The 22409-nt window shown below is 57.3% G+C and overlaps 1 protein-coding gene across 8 annotated transcripts in view; it reads right to left on the bottom strand.

Moving 5' to 3' along the window:
* Positions 1–22409, bottom strand: part of LRP8 (LDL receptor related protein 8) — a 67639-nt gene that overhangs the window by 33453 nt on the left and 11777 nt on the right. For all 8 annotated transcript variants that reach the window (XM_040978521.1, XM_040978522.1, XM_040978520.1 and 5 more), the window contains exon 3: positions 5658–5780. In XM_040978521.1, the coding sequence (XP_040834455.1) occupies positions 5658–5780 (123 nt within the window). The remainder of the gene's footprint in view (positions 1–5657; positions 5781–22409) is intronic.

Below are 22409 nucleotides of genomic sequence, written 5' to 3'. Positions count from 1 at the left end.
TGTTCCTTTGCAAAGGGACTGTCCAGCAGGGTCAGGAAACGACAACACAGCAGGGCAGCAGTGGTGACAGCACCCCAGCCACCTCTAGTCCCAGCCCGTGTGGGTCCCAGGGAACACTAGGGAGCTGAGGTTGCCTGGGGTCCCCTGAGAGCCCACTGATCCCCCCACCGGCTCACACAGGCTGAACTCAGGCCTCAAGGGGGTCCCAACATCAGCAATTGAATAACCACCCTCCCACAGCCTAAGTGATTCTGATCTGCCAGTTTGAGGCCCTTGGATTAACACTCTAGGAGTCGACTTCCTGGCTTTGAAGCCTACCACCCTGAGTTTCCAAAGCGCCCAGTCCAGGGTATTTCCCTGTAGCAGCTACAGCAGGCTGAGATCCACTTGGACCTGACTCTGACGGGTAAGCAAAACCCTACAGGCTGTGAGCACAAGTCCTGGGGTGCCAATCATCCTGCAGAGGTGTTCTGTAGCAAATCTGTAGGTAAGCCCTGCATTTTACAGATGAGGAATTGGGGGGGCTCAGAGAGACCAAGTACTAGACTAAAGATGCACAGCAGGAAAGTTACAGAGTTTGAGTCCCTTTATAAAGCCTGACTCTGGGCCATATGCACACACTCCAGGATCCCCTTTACCCCCAGCTGCAGACCCCAATACAGCAGGCAGCCGCTTGAACTTTCAATGAATATTTATATAGCTAATTGCATAACCTTTCAGCAAGGACAATGATTAAACAATCCGTCTGCTTCCTTTCTTTATAATTAATAAGACATTTGCCATGTCCTTAAATAGATGGCTCTAATTACAGGCTCTCAAGCAGGCAGCACTGTCTGATGCCAGCCACCCCCTACCCCCCAAAAAAGGCATGGCCTTTGGAATGCCAAGATGAGAGAAGTCTCTGAGACCATGTGGGGCCAGGGGTGGGAGACAAGGGTCCTGCAAGGGAGAGGGGCCTTCCTCCTTGAATGCTGAATGTTTCCTGGACTTGTGGATACGTCTCTGCCCCACAACTGGGATCCAAACCTGGCTCCCAGGCTATGCCCTGTAAACTCTGGGAAGATGGCCTGTGCAGTGTCTCCCTGCGAGCTGGGGACTCCTGTGACTCTCCTACTTAGGGGTGACAAGGGTAAAGCACAATGAGAATCAGCTGCTTGCTCCGAGTCCTGTGGCAGGTGGCCGAGCTGGACTCCTACCCCAGGCCCAAAGGCCATGCTTAACTTACTGTACTTGCCCACTGCCCAGGAGAAAAGTGCAACCTGTTGCTGTCCCCCAGCACCTCTGGCCTGAAATAGTTCCCATCGGAGAAAGGAAGCTCTTAGAATCTTGGCTCAGGCAGGTAATGAAACATGGGCACCTGAAGGCTGGTGCTGTGGTGTAGTGCATGAGGCTGCCTCCTATGATACGGCATCCCCTATGGATACTGGTTCAAGCCCCGGCTGCTCCATTTCTGACCAAGCTCCCTGCTAATGACCTGGGAAAGCAGCAGAGGATGGCCCAAGTGCTTAGAAAGGAAGCTCCTGGCTCCTGGCGTTGGCCTGGCTCAACCCTAGCTGATGTGGCCATCTGGGGAGTGAACCAGAGGATGGAAGAGTTTCTCATCCCCTCCTCCAACTCCAACTTTCAAGTAAATACTGAAAGAAAAATGTGAGCATCTGATGCCTGCTTCCAGGACAATTGGTGCCCAAGGCTCCCAGGACAACAGGATGTTAGGGGGAAGAACATGGGTTTGAGAGTCAGGTAGACCTGAGTCCAACTTCCATTACAGACCCCATGGTCCTTAGGCAGTCACTTGACCCCTGTACACATGAAAATGGGGCAGCATGAGCTCCTAGGGTGGTGGACAGCCTAAAAGAAATGACATGGGCTTCGTGTAGTAGCCTAGTGGCTAAAAACCACACTTTGCATGTGCTGGGATCCCATATGGATGCTAGTTCATGTCCAGGATGCTCCGTCTCTTCCAGCTCCCTGCTTGTGGCCTGGGAAAGCAGTCAAGGACAGCCCAAAGCCTTGGGACCCTGCACCTGCATGGGAGATCTGGAAGAGGCTCCTGGTTCCTGACTTCAGATCAGCTCAGGTCTGGCCTTTGCGGCCACTTGGGGAGTAAACCAACAGATGGAAGATTTTTCTTTCTATCTCTCCTCTCTGTAAATCTGCCTTACCAATATAAATAAATAAATCTTAAAAAAAAAAAAGAAATGACACGGAAATCCCTATATTCGGAGCCAAGAATAAACATGGAGCTTAGCAAGCAGGTGCTGTGATTCAGTCATGGAACGGCAGATGCGCATGGCTGGAGGACAGGCCTGGTTTCGCCCTGATGACGTACACCATGAGTCCTTAGGGTCCACCAGGATGCAGCCTCCAGCCTGGAACAGCTCCTGCTCTGTGACACCCCTGGGGAAGGCCCTCAGCCTGCTGACAGGGCACCCCACATTCTACAGGGCAGGCGGGGCTTGAAACTCCAGCCTGGCTTTTCAATTTATCAATCCCCAGAGAAGCTTGCCCCAGAAATCCAAATCCACTGGAACTTTCTCTAATTCATAAGTTCACAGATGAACAAAAAGAAAAGAATGAAAGGCCACGGCAGCAGCTCAGTGACTGAGCTCACGTGGGCTGGAGGGGCGGGCGGCCCTGAACAGGGAGGAGAGCTGTTGGGGACTACCAGTGCTTCCCGTCTCAGCTCCTGCCTGGGGAAATGCAGCACGGAGTGGCAGAGGGGGCTCCAAAGCAGGGGAGTCAAGCGGGGGGTTTGTGGCAGGGCCAGTCCCTGACTTGCTGGGCTATCTCAGGCCCCTGCATCCTGCTCTCTCACCTGCAGGTGAGCTTGGGGACTCCATGAGGTACCCCCTGCGACAGAGGGTGGGGTAGGGAATGTGGGGTGGGAAGTTCTAAGATGCAGGAAGAAAAACTCAGTCGGGACGCAGCCAGAAGTGTAACACATTCACCTTGAAGCTCCCCGCCCCAGCCCACATCTCTCCCCACGGATGCCCTGGAGGTGGGTCAGAGGTTGTCCCCAATCAAGCGAGCTATAATTGGAGCTGAAATGCTAATTTTCATTGAACAAATGTTCTTGGCTTTTCCAAGGTTGATTCCTGGGAGAAAGCTCCGGCCCATCAGGGGCAGACATCACCATAGAGGGTCAGGAAGACCAAAAGAAACACGACCTGCTCCTGTACCTTTTCCTTCTCAATACAACCCCTCCTCACACCATGCCAATCCCATAAGTCCCGGAACCTTCCTGTGCTGATGAAAAGGGCACCTGTGGGGAGCGCAAATGGCATCACACAGCCATTTATACCAGCACTGATTCTGGCCTTTTGTTGTTTCATCCTCATAAGGACAAGGCAGGAGCCAATAACCCATTTTACAGATGACCCAACAGAGGCCCTGGACGACAGGGCAACTTGTTCAGTATCTCCCAGGTTAAAGCAGCTGAGCCTGCATATACCAGATACTAAACTCACTCCACTTTCCCATCAATATAATCTCTCTGTTGGGGCAGGCAGTGGGGGACCGTCCTGGGAGCTGGCACCGCCCCAGAAACCTGGCAGGCCTTGGAGGTTGCTATAGCAACACCAATTAAATGGACAGCGGGTTGGCTGCTGCCTTCTCATTCAGTTGGGAAGCCATGAGCAGAGCTACCACGTCCTCTTGCCCCACATTCCACCTGACCCTCCAGCTCTCACGCTGGCTGGCCTGTTCCATGCAGTCCTCCCCGCCACAGGCCTTGCTGCCGCTGATCCATGACGTAGTTGCCCAGGCAGAGGGCGTGCTGGGCCTTGTGTCCCAGCCAGGCCCAGGCAAGGGAGAAAGGGGCTCCAGTACGCCAAGACTTCAGGAATCTTGGAAGTGTTGAGGTCTTAGGAATTCTGGGCTCAGGGAAGGGAGGGAAGACAAACAGGGCTGCCCTGTCAAGGGAGGACCTGCAGAAAACAAACTGTGTGTCTCTGAAATAAATTCAACAGCTCCTCTGGGCCTCTGGGTCCTGACCATCAGACTCAAGGGGAGCCTGGGAGATGGGGAGCTTGCACGCCTCAGGGGCTGCAGGGATGGAAGAAGGGCTGGGCTGGGCAGGAGGGACAAAGGTGACAGAGGGGCATGGCCTGGGTCAGGGTGTGGTGGAGAAAGAAGGGAAGCAGGACAGACCATGGGCAGAGAAGGGCCAGGCAGAGGAGGAGGCACCCAGGGCAGCAGGAAAGAGGGGCTCTGGAGCAGCCAGAAGCCCACAAAGGGGCCACTGGCGTAAAGGTGTGTGAAGCAGAGTCCCCTACCAATAGCCCACGAGAGGCTTTTCTTCCCCTCCCTCTCTGTCCGGGGGGAGGGGGGGGGTGGGTCCCAGGCAGCTGCTGAGATGGGTTCTGTCTGGCACAGTGGTGATTGGGATAGTAGAAAAAGCGCCTCCCTGACCCACCCAGGGCCATAGTTCCCTTCTCAAATACACACTCCAGACTATACAGGACTCTTCCAGCAGCCTGGGGCCAGTGGCTGAACCCTTCTCGCCCAAGGTGGCTCGAGAGGATGGAAATGGAAGCGGCAAGTGGGCGTGGCAAGGCTTTGTTCATTCCCCAGCTGAGGACAAAGTGCTGGCCTTTGCTCATGCGCCCAGGACTTGCTTGGAGCCGCTTGGGGTCCCGGTTACTTGGTGGGGTGAGGGAAAGTGGGTCTTGCAGTTTGACTGGGGAAGACAGGACCTGCTGAGCAAGAACTGGCGGGGCCCGTGGTGGGCAGGGGTACGCATCCCCTCCCCCCACCCTCTTTCTCATTTCCTTTCTCTCATTCCAGCTAGCTCTGGAGACTGGCAGCACTGTTGCTAGGAGACATGGAAACCCAGTTATCACCAACCGCAGCCCTAGATGGGACTCGGGGCTCCATTGTCCCTGCCTCTGTCTCTGGGGTGACTGTGACCCCTTCAAGAGGGGCTGCTGGGCTAGCAGCCCCACATCCTCCATGTGCCCCGCCCCTTCCCTCCCCAAGCCTTTGTCTGAAGCTCCCGAGTTTGTAGGACTAGGTCCCCTCCCACCCTCTGCTCATCTCCTTTTTAATTTAACAAATGTCATGGAATGACCTGGCTGGTGGGGGTAGAAGTTTGCGTTGAGGATTAGGACCTGGAAAAACAAAGAAACATGGAGATACACAGCCCGGAGAGAGTGGGAGGCTGCCCTGGGTGGGCATAGCTGGCCACTTCCCCTCAGCCCTGTGGCCTCCATCCCACCAGGCAGGGACTGCTGGGTTCAGCCCAGCCAGAGGTCTGTTAGGTCCTGGCTGGGTGGCCTTGGGCAAATAGTTCAGTCTCTCTGTTGCCTTCTTGAGCGAAGCTCGCGTGGCTCCCAGGATGCCAGGAAGGTAAGCACAGGCCTAGCCCAGCACAGGACCTGGGACACAGTGAATGCTGGGTGAGAGCGGCTGCCACCAGCCCTGTGGGGCTTTAGTCCAGGGAGGCCCTGAGAGGCTGCCATGGCCATGAGGGTGGTGGGGGCACTGTTTCTAGATCCTGATACCATAGGAGCAGGCTCCTACCTGCCAGAGAGCTGCTGCTACCGGGCACCTAGAGATCGGCACCCAGGAGCCACCAAGGGTGCACCTTGCTCCAGCTGCCCATCTCCCACACAGGGAAACCACAGCCCACCCTCCCCCAACCAACAGCGAGGACTCACTGCAAGTGGCCTTGGATTCATCCGAGCCGTCGGGACACTCTTCTAAGCCATCGCACTTCCAGCGCTCGGGGATGCAGTGGCCGTTATCACAGGTGAAGTCGCTGTCCGCACAGGTCTTCTTGGCTGCGGGGTGAGAAGAAACACATGAAGGCTCTGGGGACTCGGGGGCATTTGCAGGGTGGCCTAGAGCTGGGTTAAGTTGCCTGAAGCCTGCTCTGGGGTGGTATATAGCTGGGTTAAGGTGCCCACGGCCTGCATAAGTGCCTGCCTTTGATTCCTTGCCCCAGCTGCCTCCCAGGCCCTGCTGGCCACTCGGGAGACCTGGGTTGAGTTCCTCACTTCCAGCTTCAGCCCAGCCTAGCATTGCCTGTTGCAGAGCGCTCTCTGTTTCTCTTAATAAAAGCAGAAACAGATGGCTGCTGGGCTTTGCTTAGTCTAAAAGCTGGACTGCAGGATCTCCTATGGCTTTCTCCATTTATGAGCACCATGTGGAGACAGGCGACCTCCCTGGGCCTGCACTCGGAGACCAGGAGTTCAAGTCCAGGAAGGGTGACAATCTGTCACTACCTCCAAGAAGCCTTCCCTGATTTCCCATGACGGCTGTCTTGGCCCCTTCAGCCAGTTTTCAGTCCCTTTATCTGCCTGTCCCGCCTTCATCAATCACACAGGAAGCCAAGGCCCCTTCAGCAAGCACCCAGGTTCTTTCCATCTAGAATCCTAAAAGTTAGCCAACTGCAGTGTGGCAGGTGTAAGGATGTGTTCTGTGCTCAGAATGGAGCACCTGAGCAGGGACTGGCATTCACACACGGCGGGGAGACTGTGGCCCAGCACCAGGGGCTTCTGCCCTGGCCCTGCCTCCTTCTCTCTGTGACCTTAATCACAGAGGCCCCCTTTTCTTATCTGTGTAATAAGGAGAAGGAAAGAAAGCCCAGATGTCAACACTCTCCCTCTGAATGCTCTGGGGGTTGTTGTGGCTCAGCAGCCCCCAGGATCCTGTCTATCTCCAGGAGTTTTCCCCACCCTTGCCCCACTGTGCTCCCCTCCCTTCCCACCCCTGCCCCCGCTGTGCCCTGCTCTACCTGCACCCACCCCTTGCCCACACTGTGCCCAACCGTGCCTTCTCTGCCTGGGCTAAAAGAACTGCTGTGACAGCCTCCCCACTCATCTCTCATCCCGAAGTTCCCCTTAGGGTCCTGGTCAGCAAACAAACAAGCTCTGTGATGTGCCAGACAGGCCTGCCATGATGGGGTGGGAGCAGCCCCGGACAACAGGTGAGTGAGCAGGGGTGGGTTTCTTCTTTCTTTTTAAAGATTTACTATTTATTTTTATTTGGAAAGTCAGATTTTACAGAGAGAAGGAGAGACAGCGAGAAAGATCTCCCATCCACTGGCTCACTCCGATCTAAAGCCAGAAGCCAGGAGCTTCTTCTGAGTTCTCCATGTGGGTGTAGGGTCCCAAGACTTTGGGCCATTCTCTGGTGCTTTCCCAAGCCATAAACAGGGAATTGGATAGGAAGTGGGACTGCAGGGACATGAACTGGTACCCATATGGGATGCTGGCACTTTGCAAGGGGAGGGTAAGCCAATTGAATCCTTGAGCTGGGCCCTCAGCTTGCTTTCCTCTCTGTTCCTCTGGCACAAGGGTTGGGTCAGCTGATTGAGGACACACATTGAACCACATGGAGACCCAGCTGCCCGGCCTCTGCTCCCATTCCATCTGAGTCGGGAATCCTTCCATTTACCGAATCCTCCATGGGCCCCCAGGCGGGCTGCCCCTGGGACTATCTGACCACTCCCCCTGCCCTGGTAGCCTGGCATGGGTGTGGGAGAGCCTGGGTCCCCCAAAGTCCCTCCTGTCTCTGCCTCTTTGTCCTGTGACATTCTGTAGTGGGATCTGAGCTTTCTCCTTGCTTCCTCTGCACTTGTAAAGCCACAAGAAGACCAAGGAATCAGATTCAGCTGTCACATGGGGGGAGGGGATGGGGGGGGCTAGTCCCAGAATCTAGGAGGACACTGCAGTGTCAGACACTAGTAGTGGCTCCTGCTGAGGGGCAGCCTGTGATCCTCTGAGAATCCAGTACGTGGGGGACACCCAAGGCTGAGCAGTGGAAGGTTTGGCTGGCACGGTGGCACACTGGGTCAGCCAGAGCTTGCCGCATCAGCATCCTATATGGGTGCTGGTTCCAGTCCTGGCTGCTCCACTTCCATTCCAGCTCCCTGCTAATGCCCCTGGGAGAATAGCAGAGGATGGCCCAAGTCCTTAGGTCCCTACACTCTTGTGGGAGACCCAGATAGAGTTCCTGGCTCCCAGATCCAGCCCCGGCAGTGGCAGCCATTCGGGACAGGTACCAGAGGATGGAAGATCTTGCTCTCTCTCCCTCTGTCAAACAATCTTTTAAACATCTAAATCCTGAAGCATAAACCCCAGCTTTTTTCTCCTGTCACCTTCTGACGCTTACCACATGCCTCCTTGTGTCAATCCCAACGCTAGGTGGACACTTGAGAGGGTCTCCTAGCTGGGTGGGAGCAAGGCCACGAAGCCTGCCCGCCCCACACAAACGAACATGGACGCGAAACCCCAAGGTCCGCGGCAAAGCCCCATGAGAGCCTCCGCTCAGCATCCATGAGCATCTTACCTGGTCTAGGCCCTGAGCACACAGAGAGAGGACCCGGCCCACCCAGGGCCCAGGAGCTGGAAGCCAGGGAGGGTCTGACAAGGGTGCATAATAGGCAGTGCCCACAAAAGCAAGTTGGGCTTAAAGGAGCTGTCCAGGAAGGGGCTCTGCCACTGGGTGGCCAGATTCTCTCTGGACATCCTGGAAGTTGAGGCTGTGTGGTGGGTGCCCTGTGGGTGCCATGGCTTGCCAGGCATCGGGCCAGGAGGGACAGCAGTCACAAGTGCCATCGCCTGAAAGGCAGTTCTGTGGCCAGCTGCAGGGCTGGTGGGTCCTGTAGCTGCCTGGGCCATTTCCCAGTCCGGTTCTGGCCCAGGGACTCCTTATGGCCACACTGGCAGTGCCAGTCATGCATGGTACAAAAGAGGATCCTGGGCTCATGGGGAGAGGGGTGGGAGGTCGTAGCAAGTGCCCGTGTCTAGGCTCCTCCCAGTGGGCTCCTCAGTGCTGCAGGCTAACAACAAGGTCCCCGGGGACCCAAGAAGCCTGTAACTATGGGGCAGGCCACCTACACAGCACAGAGCTGCCTGCAGGTGGCAGCACCTAGAGGTGCACAGCAGAACAAACCTGGGTGATGACACCTTGTGCACTGCTAATGCTTGGCCCTGGGAAAACGGAGACAGCATGGCCACTTGAAAATATTTGAAATGAAGAAAGGGACAGAGAAACCTCGCTTCCACTGGTTCCCTTCCCATGTGCCTGTGGCAAATAGGGCAGGGCCTGGCAGAAGCCAGGAACCCATGGGGAGCATCACCTGCTGTGGGGTGCCCATCGCTCAGAAGCTTACTCGGAAGCAGAGCTGAGAGGGGAACCCAGACACTCGGATGCAAGATGCAGGGATCCCTAGCAGCACAAGTGCTAAAGCCCAACACCCACCCCCGCACAGTCACTTTTGATTGAGGACTAGACCACTCTGAGGAGGACCTTATTGGAAGCAGCACCACCCGCAAGCATCACCACACAGAAAGATTTAGAATCAGAGCCAAGAAGGAATGCTGCATGACCACCTCTTCCCTGGGTGCCCCTGGGCAAGCCCCTCCCCTTTCTGGGCAAGCGGGAGGGGAAGAGGATGAGGATTTCCCCTTGGGCATGGTTGTAATGACAAGAATGAAGCAGATGTCTTAGGAAACATCCCCGTGTCAGCCCACCCAGGGTACCGAGCCTAGCAGCTGCCCCCAAGACTGCAGGACAAGCCAGGGCAGGCCCCGTCCTCCTGGCCTTGGCTCCGCTTCTCAGGGCTATTCCCAACTGGGCTCAAGGATTTATGTTCCTCTGTGCCAATCTGCCCCTTGGACAATGCCCACTCTGTGCGTGCCTGTGCTCCAGTGACATCCTGGACCTGCGACATCATAATCTGGTGCCATGGCAACAGATGGGCTGCCACAAAGGCCTGGGGACTCCAGGGGGTGGTGAGGAGGGTGGAAAATCCGGGACAAAGGGAAGAAGGGGCTGTCGCTGATGACAAGGACAGCGGCAGAGCTGAAGCACTGCACAGGCCACAGGTGCCCAAGCCCTGTTCTGCCACCTGCCAGCTGCGTCACCTTCTTCATGTTACACAGCCCCTCTGGGCCTCAGGACACACATGGCAATGCTGTGAGGTGTGAACACACCAAAGGCAGCTCCAGAGACTTTGGGAGCTGAAAGGCAGTCTGGAGTGGGCTGAGGAGTGTGGGTCATGAACTCTGGCCGAGTGCTGGGACGTGACACAGGGCCACTGACACCTCAGGAGAGTGGAGCATGGCATGACCAAGGCCTCCTACCTTCCACACCCACCTGCATATGTGTCATGCCACAGCTGCCCATGTATACTCGGCCCCAGCCCCAAATGGCTATCCACAGAGTCACACCATGTACCCGGGTTCTGCCATCAGAACCCTGCCCTGTGTCAGAGTCCAGTGCTGCAGCCCTCATATGGCATTCCCATAAAAAACTGCTCAGGGTCACTGACATCTGTAGGGGGCCAGGAAGCCAGGGGAGGGCCACTGTGTGGCCAGGAAGCCAGGGGAGGGCCATCTGATCCTGTCCAGCAGTCACGGAAGTCTTCCTGGAGGAAGAAGAAAATCTGCCCAGTGGTCAGAGTGCACGAGGAAGAAACCTGGGGTGTGGGGGGAGCAGGCAGGGCCATCATTAGGGGCCAGGGCACCTAGGAATTCCTCCAAGCCCAGAGCCACCTGATCTCGCAGTGTTAAGTGGTCAAGAGATCCCACAGGGGCGTGGCTTTCCTCGGGCTGGCTCTTCCTCTTGCTGGGCACAGGGAGGCCGTTCTGAGTGACCAGAGCTTCCTCTGGGCTTCAGTGAACTGCAGCATGAACAACTGGCCCTGGAAGAGGATGAGCAGGTGGAGGGAGATGAGGCCCAGAGAAGGGAAGTGCTGGCCAGGCCCAGCAGGGTCTGCGAGGGTGGCTGTGACAGTGGTGGCTGGGCACGCAGCCCCAGTGGCCATGACAAGCAAGAGCCCAGACCCCAGAGCCCAGAGCAACACTGAGGGAACCTCACTGGAGAGGTCCCAGGTCACCCTGAGGCCAGGGAGATGCAAGTGATGTCGGCAGGTTTCTGCGGATAGGCAGATCTTAGGCCCCTTCTCCTGACAAGGTAGGTAAGAAAGACAGCAAGGATGTGAGGCACCAAGCTCAGGCACACTGTCCCCACTACCTCCCCCAGGCCTGGGCTTGCACCAGGCGGCCTGGCTCCTACCCAGCTGGGCAGCCCCAAGGAGGCAGCTGGGCTGCTTGTCCGGGTCGGGAGATGAAAGGGCCGCCCCCCACCCTGCTCCCACCCTCCACCTCCCGCAATGGCTACCCTTACAGAGCCTGCCAGGCCCTGGCGTTGTCAAGGCGACCGCTGCCAGCAGGAAGAAGATCCGGGGTGGGGGCAGGGGGCGTGCCAGCCCGCCCCTGGCCTGCTAACCTGGCAGGCGGGATTTCAATGAGGGCCCAGGAAGCAGCTATTAAACTGTCACCCCCAGTCAGTGGGGCCACAGACCCGAGTGTTCAGCAACAACGCAGCGGGAGTGAGAGGGGAGGAGCCGCTGGCCCCCAGCAACCCACACCCCTCCCAGGAGGCCCCAGCCCGCCTGCCCAACCACCACTGCCACAGCTACCCCCGCAGACCCTGGTGGGCCCTGCCATGGAGCTGGGCCTGGCCAGCCCCATTTTGCATTTTCAGGCATAGGAGCGCCTTATACAAGTAAAGCACTGATCCAGGGCCCTGGGGATGGAACGCTGGCAGCTGCTCCTCCACAAACCCTTCGGGCCTCCAGGGGCCCGGGCTCATGATCCACTGGCAGCAGTTTGGGGGCTCAGCAGCAATGGGGTCCAATCCTTGCCCCTCCTAATCTCCCTTGGATGAACAACCTCACAGTCAGGCACACCTATACCGATTCCTTTAAGCCTCGGGTTCCAGCTCTCCAAACCCCATGCTGAACTGCATGCCCAAGGTTCCTGTGCCACAAGACTCCGTGAAGTGGCTGCCAACCTCACAGGGGCCAAGAATCCCCTGCCTGTCCTGCAGGTACCGCTTCTCACCCAGCCCAAGTGGCTAATTCCCATGTGAGATTCTGGGGCCATGCCACCTGCTCAGCAGATGACATGGGGCTTGCTCTCCCACCCCTTCTTCCAGGGGAGAGAGAGAGGGGTGAGGAAGGCACTGTGGGTGCTGGGGGGAGGATGAGGCTGGCACGGGCAGAACTTACCCCACAAAGTCCTCCCAAGGCACTTCACTATGGAGTTGCATGTTTGAGCCAGGCCAAGTCATACAATCCAAACCCCCACAAAACCAAGCATGGAAATGAGGTACCGAGCAGCTGGGGGAGCCGGGGGGGCGGGGGAGGACAGTCCCAGAGATGCTGTCCTGAAGGAGGCAGAACTTGACGGGGTGCAGCAGCACAGACACAGGTGTCACTCCATGAGCTGCCCACGCTGTAGCCTTCTGGGTGCCCCCACCCCTCGACCCTGACACTGCCTCACACACGGTCTGACACCAGGTGGGCACTTAAGGTGGGAGGACATTTGGCCCAGCAGTTGCAAATGCTACTTGCATCCACACTTCCTGTTGGAGTGCCTGGGGTTCAAGTCCCAGCTCTGGCTCGTTATTCCAGTTTCCTGCTGATGCATACCCTGGGAGGCAGCAGGTGATGGTTCAAGTACTTGGTTTCATGTCCTCCACATGGGAGATCTGGATTGAGTTTCTGGCTCCTGGCTTTGGTCCAGTGCAGTCCTAGCTGTTGCAGGCATTTGTGGAGCGAACCAGCAGATGAGAGATTTCTGTCATTCACTATCATGGACATCTCCCACACCCCGTAACGAGCTGCCTGGTTCCTTCCTGTCCCGAGCACCAGGTTCCCATGTGAGCAAATCTTCCAGCTGACACTCTGCATCTGTGATTCCGCCACAGACAGGCCATGGTTCTTGGCACGGCTCCAAGGCCCTCTCCCACAGCGCCCAGCTGCTCTCGGACACTGCCTGACCCCAGCCTGGCTGTCACCAAGGGAGGCCCAAGCCCTCGCTGGGGTATGTGGGACTCCCTGTCGCCACAGGGAGGGTGAGTGTCTCCAAGAGATGGACGACAAAGGCGTCTTCCTGTCGCAGTGACTTAGACATGTGAGGGATGGGGGGACTAGACCAGCGACTGCTGGGAGCCTGGGGGTGTGAGGGGAGAGGTGGGCAGGATGGGTCAGCAGGGGGCCGCGGCTGGCGCCAAGTGCGATGCCAGGGGCACTGCTTGGAGAAGCAGGCAGCGCATGAAGGGAACGGCCCCTCCTGCTGTCCACCCGTGGCGACCGTGTCTGAGTGCCCCTCCTCACTCTCCCACTTGTGACAAGGCAGGAGCAGGTGTCGGGTCTAGGGCCCGCCGGGGATAGAAGGTCAGCATGCTCCATTTCCCACAAGCGCTCATTCTGTCACCAGAGTTTTGTCAACTCCAAGCCAGGTAGTGTCCCATAGGGATTTCAGGGAAGACAATGGCCACAGCACCGATTGGCCAGCCAGAACAAGGGAGAGCCTGTGAACACTGACCGGGGACATGTGGCTCTCTATCACTTAGCGCTGGACTCCAGCTGCCCATCACAGGGGTTCCACAAATTCAGGTACAGGCTGGGGAGCACTGGGCACTCTCCAGGCTGCCCTTGAACCTCCTCGGTGGCCTTGGACAAGTCCCTCATCTCCTGGGGATCAGTCTCTGTACGAAGACATCAGAGGAGAAGGGAGTTAGGTGCCCCACCTGCACTGTATGAGGGCCTGCACAAGTGGGTGACAGGGACAGGCAGGGGCGCTCCAGCTGGGCAGCAGCTGCTTCCAGGACGGGGGCCAGGTACACACTAGATGCTGAAGACGGCAGAGTCCACGGCTCTGAGCAGGTGCTCTGGGGAGATGGTGGAAGAGGAGCACCTGCTCAGAAGTGGGGACCTTGGGGTGTCCAGGGCCAGGAAACTGACAGGGAAACAGCTCAGCCCCAAAGAAGCCCACTGGAACCTCCTGGCCTTAGCTCCCCAGCCAGGCTCCAGTAGAAGCAAAGCCCCTCAGAGCTACATGGGCCCCCAAGTCTACTCACCCCCAATGTTGCCCAGAAAAAGGGAAAGCTAGGTGACTACTTCACCAGCCAAGAGAACCCCACACACAGCCACAGCTCAAGCAAGACAAGGCCACCTCCACTGGAACCAAGGTGAGGTCCAGGACACTCACGTCCCCTCTCAGGGTCTCAGTGCCTGCAGCTACAGCAAGGATCTGAATTCAGCCCCATCTTCAGGGGCAGGAGGAGCCAGGGCAGGGGAGGGATCACTGCCTTAGGTGGACCTCAGGGTGGTTTAGGGTGGCAGCAGTGGGGGCTGGGAAGGCCCTAGGGAAGGGAGGGGCCTTCTAAAGCAGGTTGGGAGGGCTGCTTCTGTCCCAAAGTGTGTTTGAAAGGAAACAGGAATCCTTATCCAAAACCCATTAGCCTCCTCAGGAGGGGTTCCATGCCCAAATGAGGGTGGGCATGCCACGCCCCATCCCAGCTGTGTAATCCTGGCAGCACAGGGCCCTGTCTGAGGTCCCTGCCTGGTGGTGGCTGGTCTCAGGCCTCTGCCGTCCTCCGACCTGCTGATAGCCCTTGGCTGCACTAACAGCATGTGACTCAGAGCAGAGGGTCTGGGAACATCCTGGAGGATGGCAGGTGAGGGTCTTGAACTCCAGAAGCCTTAGTTTTCTCATCGAGAAAATGGGGGTGTAAGGGGTCATATGGTACAGGGGCTAAGACACTGATTGGGGTGACCACATTCCATAGGGCAATAACCGGGTTCAAGTCCCAGCTCTGCCGCCAAGTCCAGTGTCTGCTAATGGAACCCTTGGAAGCAGTGGGGACAGCTCACATGGTGCATCCGTGCCACTCACGTGGGACCCACATCGCGTGCCAGCCCCCTGGCTTTGGCCTGGCCCAACTCCAGCTGGTGTGGGGAATGACCCAGTGGATGGAAGATCTCTCTCTGCTGCCTGTCTCTATCTCTCCTTGACCCTCCTTTATATATTATAATTAATAGCAAAAATTTTTTAAAGGCTGATTTGCATCAATGGGCTATCAGTCTCAAGTGGTGAGAACTAAAGGAGACCAGGCATCAGCATGCTATGGTGAACCTGGCAGGCCCACAAAAGAGCTCTCTGCTGGCTGTTCCTTTCTGTTCTAGGGGGCCTGCCGGGCCAGCCTCTGGTGGGCATAATTGATCATGCATACACCCCAGGGTCTCCCTACACCCACAGCTGCTGGGACTGTCTTCCTATGGAACAGGAGAGAGCTATGGGCATGTGACAAGAACACGGCTCAGAGATGAAAATTTCTGGACCACACAGCAGAGGTGTCCTGTCTCCCTGGGGCATGGAGAGGGATCTGTGGACAGAACATGCCTGGAACTCAGCTCTGCAGGCCATGTGGCCCAACCCTCATGGCTTACAGACTGGGAAATGGAGGCCAGGATGGCCTGGGCTAACCCAAGGTCCCCTTCCAAAGGTGAGCCCAGCCAGGCAGTCATTCTCTGGCCCCAGGAACAGAAACTCAGAACCGGAACCCAGCCCAAGAACTGTCCCCTCTCAGGGTAGTCTCAGGACCTGGAGTCACACGACTCAGGAGGCGGTTGGCAGCAAGGTCCCCGGTTCAGAGATCCAGAGAATGGCAGACACACAGGGGACGGGGACCTGGAAGCACGAAGGCGCAGAAGCTAACCCTGGCAGCAGCAGTAGCAAAAGCCTGCCCCTTCCATGCACACTGCCCCCAACGCTGCCCTCCGGCAGGCCCTACAGTCAACTGTGCCCACTGGAGGCTGGCCCAGCCCTCGCCCTGCAGCAGAAGGGATGTGAGTTCTGGCCAATACAGGCCCCCTTTGGACAAATGGGGTTTTTCTCTCCTCCTTGTTCTCTGGTTCTGATCAGAAAGATGCCCGGGAAGTGGCAAGGAGCCAAGGGCTGCCACAAAATGACTTTGACCAGCAGACAGGCTGGGCATGGGCTGTGGTGGGAAAAGGATGGGGAGGGGCTGCGCATTCCAACTCGTGAGGCGAGGAAGGAAACTCCAGCCGAACACCAAGGAGGCCGACCTGGGTAGCATACCAATCATCCTGGGCTTCTGGAACTCAGCGAAAATCACGAGAAAACCCCCAGAAGAGAGTGTGATTGTGGCCCAAGGCTCATCTGGATTAGAATGTTTGTTTGCCCTGGCACCCTAATGATGGGAATGAGGCAAAATTCCCTGTTTCCCAGGAGACAGCTCTGCCCAGGCAGGGGAGGCCAGAGGCAGGCCCACGTGCAGCCACTGGACAGCCCGTTTGGCAAAGGCTCCGGGTAGAGGGACCACCCCCCCCCCCATGCCCCTGCCATGCTCTGCCACAGTTCCCTGTTTTGGAAGACCAAGCTTTTGCACACCCTCACTGGGGCCTGCTGCTGTGTGCCCAGGACCCTGCTAGGGGCAGACAGAGATGACATTGGCTCAGAGACCTAATGCAAGCAGAACAAGCAGCACGGGTTAAAGCTCACAGCCATGCACAGCTCAGTGGCCCCAGCCAGAGCTGACATGGCTGTGGGAGGTGACCATAGAGTAGGTAGGGCCTGGTACCCAGCAGACCCTCACTGCCCACTAGCATGCTGGCCTAGACCTCAACCAGTCACATGCTCTTCACAGCCCCTTCCCCAGGGTGCCCATCAGTCCACAAGATTCCCCCAAGAGCACAGGTTCTACTCGAGCTGGCAGGAGGGAGAATCCACCAAGACCTGGCCCGAGCATTGGCTCCTATCTGCAACCCCTAGAAGCCTGCTCACCTACCTGCTCTCAGTCTTCCCTCCCAGCAAAGAGAGGTGCTTTGCTGCCTACAGAGGTTCTGCTCCCGCACCCAGGAGTGGGGTCCCAAGCCCAGGGAGGACAGGAGAGCTGCAAGGTACAGCTGAGGGAACGCAGCCGCTGCACCCCGGGGCTGCCAGGACACGTGTATGGCTAACTGCCCTTTTTGTGGGGTCGGGGAGCTGGAAGCAGAGGACCCCACCTTCCTTGGTCCCAAATGGCATGGAGTCTTCTTTGTGGTCCCCAGGCCGATTACCTTGTGTTACTGTCACTCAGCAGTCCCTCTGTACCTGACCAGGCAGAAGGTTTGCAGGACGGCCACCAGGTGGATGCAAAGCGTACATGAACACAGGCTTGGTCAACTTGGCCGGCACAGAATGTACAGCCCAACATACAAAGCTGCACACACAGGGAAAACACTGCTTTGGACACCTTCATTCACTCATGTCCAAGGCTGTAAGTCCATTCTCCCCAGTCAGGCAGCCCCCCTGCACCCTTCCCCAGGTCCCTCACCCCCTCTCCCTTCTGAAGCACAGATACACAGTACTAAGAACTGATCTGGGGTTTTGGGGAGGACTAGATTCTAGTCCCAGCGCCCTCCCGGAGCAGCTGTGTGGCCTGGGACAAGGCACTCATTCTCTATGGGTCCCAGTGTTGCCACCTTAGATGGGGGTGTGGGTGCTCTCTAGCCTCTAGCCCTGCTCCTGCTCTGGGTGAAGCCAGAGAGGGCACAGCCTATATCCCAGGTTCCTCTCCTATTCCTGGAACATATGTCCTGGCCCTGAACACAGCATGATGTTCACCTCAGGACCAGGCTCCCATCTGTCTACCTCCCACACCTGGGGGCTGCAAAGCTCTTTGCATACACTGCTCACTGAGTTCAGAGATGGACAGGATGGACCTGGGTCACACAGCAAGTCAGTGGGCCATTGGACCCTGTATTCTCCACAGACGTGCCCAAGGGTTGTATTGTGGTACCGTGAGTTAAACCTACACTTGTGACACCAGCATCTCATATGTACAGCGATTCCAGCCATGGCTGATCCACTTCTGATCCAACTCCCTGCTGATGCCCCTGGGAAAGCAGCAGAGGATGACCCAAGAGCTTGGGCCCTGCACCCACGTGGGAGATCTAGATGAAGTTCCAAGATTCTAGCTTTAGCTTGGCCCAGCCGAAGTGGTAGTGCTAACTTGGGAAGTGAACCAGCAGACAAAAAATCTCCCACTGTCTCTCCCTCTCTGTTACTGTCTTTCAAATAAATAAATTTGGAAAAAAAAAAAAAAAGAGCCTAAGATCTGCCAGGGGAGCCTTGACCTTGCCCATGGCTGTAAGGGGTAGATCCTCTGCAACCCCACAGAAATGCAACTGCAGACAAGATGCCAGACATACATGCTGGCCAGGCAATGGCCCACTGAGGCTGAAAGAGCACTGCACAGGGAGTTGGCAGCCCGGCGCTGGCCCTGGCCCTTCCACACACTGGCTCTGTGCAGGCTTGAGTTTCCCCATCTGTTACATGGAGGACAGATTCTTGCCCCACCAAAGGCCAGCATCTGCTTGCCAAACCCACCCCTCCCCCCACCTCTGCACAGCCCATCGAGGGGGAAAGAAGGCTAGACACACTGTCCCAGAACTCCAGGCCAGGGCACAGATCTCTCTCTCACACACACACACACAGCACACAGCATGCCACACACACACACACACACACACACACAGCATGCCCAGACAGATGTGCACACTGCACATGCCTGTACAGACAGGTGCACATGCACACGTGTGCACACACACCACATACCCTCACACACACACAGGTGGCTTGTCCACACCTCTCACACACACTGCACACAAATCTGCATTGATTTCCCTGCCTCTCTTGTGGTAGCCAGATGGTGGGATTCTCCCAGAGGGCTACCATTTAATGCTCTAATTAATTAAAAAAAAAAATCTAGGTATTCAAAGCCTGGCTCTACTTCAAACGTCCTGGGCAAAGCCCCGGTCTGAGGCAAGGAGGGAAGCAGCATCCAGCAGGCACTCCCCTGATCCCAGGATGGGGTCCACCCTCACCTGGCCCAATAAAAGGGGTAGAAGGCCAGGGCTGCTTGGCCTGAACACAGGTCTGATCGTCTGATCCTGGTTCCAAGGCTGCCCCACAACCCAGGGCAGGGCAAGACCCGCTTGCCATTCTCATCCCAGAAGAGAGCTCAGAACCTTCGGAAGTCACTGGCTCCAAGGTCAGGCCACCCATGGCGCCAAGACAACTGCCTGTGCCAAGGTAGGTGGGCACTGGCAGTCCATCCCAAACCGCCTTTACTGACCCCTCCTGGTTACAGAGCAGGCTTCAACATGCCTGGTAGGTGAGAGAGGGGGGACTGAAGGGAACTGGATGTGCACCAAGCAGAGTCTGTGAGCCAAGTGGAGACAGTGGGCTGGTCAGAGGGGTCCAGAGTTCTTTCTCACATCCACCCTGGGGCTTGGATGACCCTAACATGGGGGTGTATCTCACTGGCATTGGGTGTGCCCCATCCTCAGTAGGCAGCATGATGCGTACCTGTTTATACAGGATGGATGTGAGAAGCCCCTGGAAGGACACATACATAAGACTGGGGCTACCTATCTCTAGAGATTGGGGGTGTGTGGGGTGAAGTTGGGGTGGCTGTGGTGGGAGGAATTTGGAATCTGGGGTTGCAGGCAAGTGGGAAACCAGCTCAGGGCCCCCGGGGCTTCTGCAGTGTGCCAGGCCCTCTAGCTTTGCCCACACAAGTACCTGATGCACATGGCCATCACTGGCTGACAGCAAAGGACGGGGCATATCCCTCTGGAAGGGCTGTTAAGGACTCACGAAGTCAGTATGGAGAACAGAGGCACCCTCAGAGCCAGCACCCCCAGTGCTCCTCCTACCCACCTGGGGGGCACTGGAGGAAGCAGAGGTGGCCCAGATGTCACACCCTGGTGTCACACACAGTGTGCAACAGCAGGTAAGGGCGCACAGACACTACACTCACTCACTGGCAGAGCCCCTGGGAGGCGCCGAGGACCCACTCCCTGTTTTGTGCCTCATTTTCTGCTCTGGGAAATAGGGAATCAACATGGGGGTCAAGGGGAGGACCTAATATGACACTGCCTATCACCAGGAAGGCTCATACAGGGGGTCTGTCAGGGTGGCTGGAGGTGGCAGGTCACCCCTGCCTCTCCTCGGCTGCCCTGAGGCAGCGGGGCCGGCCAGGGAGTCATGGAGCCTCTCTCTCAGGATGAACAGAAAGAACCTTGGAAAGGACAGACTGAGAAAGCAGCAGGATGCTAACCCAGGCAGTGGGAGGCAGGGGCCTTTTTCCCTCACCCAACATCTACCCAGAGGAACTTACACTCTAAGGGCAGTAAGAGAAGCTCGCTCACCCCTGCCAATGGCAGGTCCTCGAGGAAATTTCAGGGGCCCCTGTGGCACAAAAAACACTCGGGGCGCCTCTGAGAGAGCCAGGGCTGTATCCCTGGGTGGACCCCTGCTCGGAACTCCCAGTCTCCCCTACTCTAGTGTCCCTTGACCACGCCACCCCTAAAGTCCCTGGCCATGCATGACACCCAGTGAGGGGTGGGCAGTGTCCTTGGTGGGGACCAAGGCAGGCTTTGTCCCAGGCAGGTGGCCAGGCTCACCCCTGCCCACTTTCCCACTTCGCAGCATCCACCCTCCTCCCTCCCTCTGCCTGGAGTTCCTGGGGAGCAGGTTGCAAAGAGGTTCCGCCGCCAGACCACCAGCTGCTTCCCCCTCCCTAAACAAACCCTGACCACAAAGCACCCCCCAGATCTGCCCGCCTGCAGTGACAGCCTCTTGGCACAGGCTCTCCCCTTCCCTCCATCTGTCAGGATCGGTGCAGACAGACTGTGAGAACCACAGAGGAAAGCTGCCACGCTGCTGGAGCCCCCTCCCTCCCCCTACCCCCAGCCCCCATCTCAGGTGCCCCCCTCCCCCTGCCCCTGTGTCTCTCTCTTTCCTCCCATCTGTCTCCCTTTATTCCTACCGATGAAAGCACTGACAGAGCAGGAGGCGGGGCAAGAGCCCTGGCCAGTTGGTGACCCTCAACAGTAACCACCACCCCCATTCTCACAAACGTCAGCACCCATGCGACTGTGGGCTCAGTAGCTCTATCTGTACAATGGGCACAGCGACTCCTGCCGGGGCCACATTCTTAGACCTAGAGCAACAGGTGTGAGAGCTGTGTCCACGGCAGATCCTTAAAGGATAGGAAGGTCCCAGCAGCCTCCTGTTGAACATGCTAAGAGGCTTCAGACTTGCTCTCCTCTCGGAAGGCCAGAACGGGATGTGGACAGACAGAAAAGGGCCAGGAAGAGAATCTGCAGTGCTGGAGACACAGGCAGGCCTGCCTATGCTACAATGCTCACCGTACTTAGAGGGGTGAGCCAGGTAGAAGCAGGGGCATCAGGCGGCTGTACCAGGCACAGCCTCCTGCCTCTCCACAGAATGACACACTGGCAGCCTCAGCCATGGCTGCTCTACCCAAAAGGCTCATCTCTCCATTGCCTCCCTCTCCAAAATGTGGGAAAGAAATGGACTTGCTCTTTGTTCCTATGGCAGTGATGCTGGGCCACAAGGCACAGAGGGGCCCTATCCCACACATCTCCTGGGGAGAGCAGCGCAGGGACCTGGCCCCCAAGGGGATCCTAACACGCCCACCATTTTGGTCTTGAAGCTGAGGGACAGTGGCGCTCAGACAAGGACAAGTTGGTCAGTGTGGGCGTGGGCTGGCATTTGGCAGTGCTCAGGCACTGGGCAAACACAGGCGTGGGCATTTTCACTGAATAGAAAGCAAAACTCTGCTTGCCCCCTGGCCTGCAAAATTTGGCTCAGAGATCGAAGCCCTGGGGGAGGGGAAGTCCTGGTCTGGCTGCTGCCTCCAGTCCCCAGGGACCGTGTCTGATCCTATAGCAGGTGGGGAGAGGGATTCTTGGGTCCCCTCCCCTCCATAGCGGAGGCAGCTAGGGCTCCCAGGAGATACCACATTAAGTTAGGGGGTGTCAGTGAACCCACACAGAGCCCGCCTTCCCAGCTGTGGCTCCTCTTCGGGGGCTGCCAGGGCAGTGGGCACAGAATCAAGCCCCCAGGCACAGGCAGTGGAGGCAGAAGACCCCACACAGGGGCAAAGCCGTTCCACCTCCATCCTCCTCCGCCAGCCATGGCCAGGCCACCCCCCGCCCTCCATCCCCCTGCCATCTTTGTCCCAGAGGCTCCTGGTCTGTGTTGTGAAGCAGACTCTTAATGAGGCCATCACTGCGTAGAGTGACAAGGACAGATGGAGGGAAAGGCAGGGATGGGGGAAGCCCGGGGGAGGCTCTTACCCACAGGCGGGGGAGCAGAAGAGGCTTCCTGGACATGGGGATGCCAGAGGTACAGGAGGCCACACAAGCAGGAGTGAGGCCTGGCAGGAGAGGGTGCTGGGTTTCTCACGTGGGGTGTGGCTGGCAGGTCCAAGTGATGTGTTGGTTCATTTGAAAGACAAAGACAGGGAGAGCCTTCTATCGATTGGTTCACTCCCCAGACGCTCACAACAGCTGTGGCTGGACTGGACTGAAGCCAGAAGCCAGGAACTGAATCACCTTCTTCCCCTCCATGTGGGTGGTTGGGAGGGGCACAGATATTTGAACTAGCACCTGCTGTCTCCTGGAGTGCACATTAGCAGGAAGCTGCAAGCGGGACCGGAGCTGGGACTCAAATCCAGGCCCTCTGAGATGGGATGCAGGCAGCCCAACAGACAGCTAATCCCCAGTCCTG

This window comes from Ochotona curzoniae, unplaced genomic scaffold, assembly GCF_017591425.1.
Source record: "Ochotona curzoniae isolate NIBS_2020 unplaced genomic scaffold, NIBS_Ocur_1.0 contig_291, whole genome shotgun sequence".
Lineage (NCBI taxonomy): Eukaryota > Metazoa > Chordata > Mammalia > Lagomorpha > Ochotonidae > Ochotona > Ochotona curzoniae.
This window is presented reverse-complemented; position numbering and strand designations above follow the sequence as displayed.